The 5,336-nt window shown below is 51.5% G+C and overlaps 1 protein-coding gene across 4 annotated transcripts in view; it reads right to left on the reverse strand.

Moving 5' to 3' along the window:
• The window catches only part of Ercc1 (ERCC excision repair 1, endonuclease non-catalytic subunit), a 13,044-nt gene that overhangs the window by 5,410 nt on the left and 2,298 nt on the right, over positions 1-5,336 (reverse strand). For all 4 annotated transcript variants that reach the window (XM_050126263.1, XM_050126265.1, XM_050126262.1 and 1 more), the window contains 3 exons: positions 3,101-3,316; positions 1,102-1,205; positions 492-591 (listed from right to left, as the gene is read on the reverse strand). In XM_050126263.1, coding sequence (XP_049982220.1) covers positions 492-591; positions 1,102-1,205; positions 3,101-3,316 — 420 coding nt within the window. The remainder of the gene's footprint in view (positions 1-491; positions 592-1,101; positions 1,206-3,100; positions 3,317-5,336) is intronic.

A 5,336-nucleotide genomic window follows, 5' to 3' on the forward strand; every position in this document is an offset into this window, starting at 1 on the left:
CTGGGGGATTCTAGGCAGGGGCTCTACCACTGAGTCACACCCCCAGCCCCTCACTGGGGGATTCTAGGCAGGGGCTCTACCACTTAGCCACATTACCCCCCCCAGTCCCTCATGATGGGGCGGCGTGGGCGGGGTGGGGGTGGTTGTAGGTAGTGGCTCTCCTGCTGAGCTAGGAATCCTATCTTTTTTTTTCCTTTGGGTCAAAGTCCCACTCTGTAGCCCAGGCTGGCTGGGGAACTCTTGATTCTCCTGCCTGAATCTCCAGAGAGATGGGATGGCAAGGATGCATCAGCAAGGATGGTTCTAGCAACCTTCCATTCCCACCTTCCAGCCCATGCAGGCTCTGCGGGAGACCCGTAGCAACTTCAGATAAAAATCCATTCTTCGTCGAGGTTTTAGGTGCTTTGTCTTACAAGGGATTCAGCAGCCCATGTGTTAACTCCATGCAACAGCTGCATGGAAGGAGGAGGCCAGCTGGAAGCCCTGCTTACCACATCCACTTGGACCAGCAGCACACGCAGGGCAAAGGTCTTCCCCAGGCTCTGCAGCCGTTCATGGATGTAGTCTGGATGGAGGTTGTGGTAGCGGAGGCTGGTAGAGACAGGGAGGGACAGGTTGAGGGTCTCAGTGTCCCCGAGGCCCCAGGCATCCTTATGTACCTCACTGGCATGCACGGCAAGGGGGACAACACTGCCAGGGGCCCAGGGAAGTCAACCAACAGGGATGACTTCAAGGAAGGGTCTTGACAGGAAAGGGCAGCCTGGTTATGGTGTTCTAGGAGGCTGAACACTCGGCTTCTTCCTTCAAGTCAGGACCCTGCCCTTCTCCTCAGACCAAGGAAAATAGACCCAGGTCTTCTACCTCAGATATAGAAATCCAGCCTCCCTTCTTCAGACCCAGGATTCAGACCCCAGCCCTCATCCCTCACAACTTGGGGTCTAGCCCAGCTACTGTTGCTCTGAAGAAGGCCACAACTCATTCTTCAACACAGCCATGCAGAGGCCCAGAGCCCACAACACTGAACTACAGTTTCCCCCACAGAATGGCTAAAAATGGCAAAACTGTGGGCAGGACTCTAACCCTCAGAGCACCTGAACTCACCTGAGGAAGAGGGCGCAGGTGCTCTGGCCCAGCACATAGTCAGGGGTCACCTCGCTGAATTCCCAGGGAACATTGCGCACAAACTTCAATACAGGGTTGCCCCTCTGCGAAGGGAGACAGGCAGAAGCCATTAATGGGGTGACCCCTGCACTAGCTCGTCCCCCACCTCCCACCCCAAAGCCTGGAATCTGCATGTTAGCCCCCACTCCTCAGGCCCTCCCCATGGCCCTCACACACACTTCAGGCTCAGTCCCAGCATCAATCTGTCTTGCTCTCTTCTGGATCCCAGCCCTCACTGCAACCTCACAACATGCATGCTTGCCCCTCCTAGAGAGGGCTCGGCTTCCAGAACCCCACACCTGTCCCGCACCTCTCCTTCCCTTCCTCTGGTGGAATCTGCACCCTGCCAACACCTTCCTCCAGCATTACAGCGCCTCTCTGGCCGAGGTCACCATCACACTACCTCGTGGCCACCCTGCAAATGATCAGAGGCATCAGCTAAGCTCCGCCATGGCTCCCCAGTGCCCAAAGGAAGCAGGCAGTTTCCCCTGTGCTGCCCTGACAACATCCTCAGCAATCAACAGCCCAGGGCTGAAAGTGTTCAGGAAAGACAGCTCTAACTCATGCCGGGGACACAGCTGTGACCTGGCTGTTGTGGTCACCTGGACTCTGACCCCCTAGTTCCAGACCTGGCCCTCCTGAAGCTCTTGTCGACAGGACACAAAGATAGTCTTTGGTTCTGCTGCATGCACCCTGACCCCGATTCTTAAGACAACTGGAATTTCCTGAGTGACAGATAGCATCTAGCACGGACTTCCTAAGCCCTGTGGGATGCCTGAGGGATGGGAACACCTTGTGTTGTCCCGGTGACTCATAGCCCTCTTGTTTGGTCCAGAACAGATACTGGTACGCAGGAGACCCAAGCTCAGAATTCAGGGTTGGGATTATCTGCCCCCCCCCTTACAGAAGGGAGGAGCTCAAGGCTGAGTGTTCACCAATAGCTAGGGATGGCACCAATCCGAACCAACGATGTAATCTACAACAACCCAAAAGGACCAGGTTCAAGAGCATCCCTGTAGCTGGGCACATGGTAAGTCCCAGAGGGCAGGAGTGTGGAAGCTCCAGGCTATGTTCCCATGCCATGACACCCCAGGCATTAAATGCACAGAAGAGTTAATGCATGGACAAAAGAATGAATGAAGTAATTCATTGAAGGTACCACAGACATCAAAATTCTCCATTATCACACACCACTGGGTGTGGCGGCACACACCTTTAATCCCAGCACTCAGGAGGCAGAGGCAGGGGTCTCTGTGAGTTTGAGGCTAGCCTGGTCTACATAGTGACATAGTGAATTCCAGGCCAACCAGGTTACATAGTGAGAACCTTCCTCTAAATAAATAAATAATTATGGGGCTCATTTGGTACAGTGGCAACAACAGTAAAATGCAGCCCTTCGTGGGGGTCTCCAGCACCCACATCAACAGGCAGGCCTCGTGCTTGGGCAGCATTTCATCGAGTGCTCGCCCTATAGGTGCTGACTAAATGAACAAACCTGGGGTCAGGAGCTGAGTGTGACAGCCCTAGCAGGAAGGGCTGGGGCACTCTCAACCCACAAGTCATCAGTGAATGCATGAATGGTGAGGTACCTGTATGAAGGAACAGATAGATGACTTCATCAATGAAGGGCTATGCATGCATGTATGTATGTATGCATGCATGTATGTATGTATACACACACGTATATATATTCACATAAACGGATGAAGAAACAGGATGCATATAGGAATTAATGCACATAAAGGAATAAATGAATGCATGAATGGCGGAACCTACACAAATGAAGGAACGAAGCGGTGAATGCACGAGTGAAGGCATGAACGAACAGTACTCGTGAGAAGAGTGTGTGAACCTCAGACCGCTGATCCGCTGATCCCACACTAACCCCTGCAACAGGGTTTCCCACCAGGAACCCCCAGAGCGCCATCTCCTTGCTCACCTGCCGCGGGCTCACCAGGATGCTATTGGAATTGGCTCCTGTTTTCAGGGTCTGGCTGGGGTTCTCTCCCTTCTCAGGTTCAGAGCCTGTGTGCCCTGTGGCCCCAGCCCCTCCTGGAGGCTGGGCAATGGCATACTGGGCGTATGTCTGAGGAGCTACTTGGGCTGAGCTTGCTGTAGTGCTGGGATTCCGGGATGATCTGAATAAAGGCTTGACCTGTGGAGAGAAAGGAAGGGTGGAGGTTGCAAAGGAACACTGGAATCCCCTCCCTCCTCTGACTCTCACCCTTCTTCCAGATGTGTTAAGAACTCAAAAGAGGCTGAGGCATTGGCTTAGTGAGTGCCTACGCATGCGCAGAACTCAGAGTGAGCCCGGCAGAGTAGTGTCCACGCCATCCCAGCGCACGGGTAGCAGAGGCAAGAGGATCAGAAGTCAAGTCATACTCATTTACTCGGAAAGTTTAAGGCCAGCCTGGGCTACCTGAGACCCTGTCTAAAAGAAAAATAAACTGAGCTGTGAGGCGGGAGGTCTGTCCCTGCAGCCCTGCAACACTTCCTGTGTGAACTGCCCCTGCCTGGTATTTTCACCATGTCTGACTGAGACTCCTCTCTTCTTTCTTAAGATTGACTTGTTTTTCTTTTTTCTTTTTCTTTCTTCTTTTTTTTTTTCTTCGAGACAGGGTTTCTCTGCGGCTTTGGAGCCTGTCCTGGAACTAGCTCTGTAGACTAGGCTGGTCTCGAACTCACAGAGATCCACCTGCTTCTGCCTCCCGAGTGCTGGGATTAAAGGCGTGCGCCACCACCGCCCGGCAAGATTGACTTGTTTTTATTTATGTATACCCCTTACAGGCATGTGGGCTGCCTGGTATGGGTGGATGAACGAAACTTGGGTCTCCTGGGAGAGAAGGAAAAAAAAAATTTTTTTAAGACAGCAGCAAGCACCCTTAACAGATGAGCCGTCTCTCCAGCTTCCATGTTTCCTTTAAAAATGTTTTGTTTTGCTTTCGAGACAGGGTTTCTCTGAGTAGCCCTGGCTGTCCTGGAACTTGTTCTGTAGACCAAGTTGGTTTTGAACTCACAGAGACCAACCTGCCTCTACTTCCTGAGTGCTGGGATTAAAGGCATGTGCTACCACTACCTGGCCCTACACTGAGTGTTTTGCCTGTATGTGTATAGTGTACCATGTACATTCCTGGTGCCCTTAGCGTTCAGAAGAGGGTGCTGGATCCCTGGAACTGGAGTCACAGCTGGTTGCGAGCTGCCATGTGCGTGCTGGGAACTGAACCTTCATCCTCTGCAAGAGCAGCCAGTGCGTTTAACTGCTGGGTCAATTGTCCAGGACCCCGATTTCCCTTTCTTAAAGAATAAAAGCTTTCAATTCTTTTCTTTTTTTAAAAAAAGATTTATTTATTATGTGCATAGTGTTCTGCCTGCATGCGTCCCTGCAGGTCAGAAGAGGGCACCAGATCTTATTACAGATGGCTGTTAGCCACCATGTGGTAGCTGGGAATGGAACTCAGGTCTGGAAGAGCAGTCAGTGCTCTTGACCTCTGAGCATCTCTCCAGCTTTCAATTCTTAAATGTCAGATGGGGGCCAGGGAGATGCTCAGCAGACAGTAGCTCTTGACAGCCTAAGCTTGATGCCCGAGGGCTACGTGGTGGGAGGAAAGAGCTGACCCCCAAAAGCTGTCCCCGATCTCCACACAAGTGCCATGTCAAGTACACCCTGACACACAGACACAAAAAATATAAGAACAAAATAACAAAAAATGTAAGATCCAAATTCATACCTTGTCAATCCAGAAGACTGGTCATACAAAACACGTAGCAGAGATTACTGTGGTGAAACACACATGTAATGCCCTAGCACTTAGGAGATGGAGGCAGGAGGATTGCTGCAACTCCTAGGCCAGCCAGGCTTACATAGCAATGCTCTGTCTTTAAAAAAAAAAAAAGGGGGGGGTGCCACTGGAGAGATGGCTCAGCAATTAAGAGCACCGGCTGCTCTTCCAGAGGACCTGAGTTCAATTCCCAGAAACCACATGGTGGCTCACAACCATCTGTAATGAGATACAGTGTCTTCTTCTGACCTGCAGGCATACACGCAGGCAGAATACTGTATGCATAATAAAACTTTTAAAAGAAAGAGAAAGATGGGGCTGGAGAGATGGCTCAGAGGTTAAGAGCACTGACTATTCTTCCAGAGGTCCTGAGTTCAATTCCCAGCAACCACATGC

This window comes from Alexandromys fortis, unplaced genomic scaffold (assembly GCF_014885135.2).
Source record: "Alexandromys fortis isolate MF-2015 unplaced genomic scaffold, M_Fortis_MF-2015_v1.1 scaffold_240, whole genome shotgun sequence".
Taxonomy (NCBI): Eukaryota; Metazoa; Chordata; class Mammalia; order Rodentia; family Cricetidae; genus Alexandromys; species Alexandromys fortis.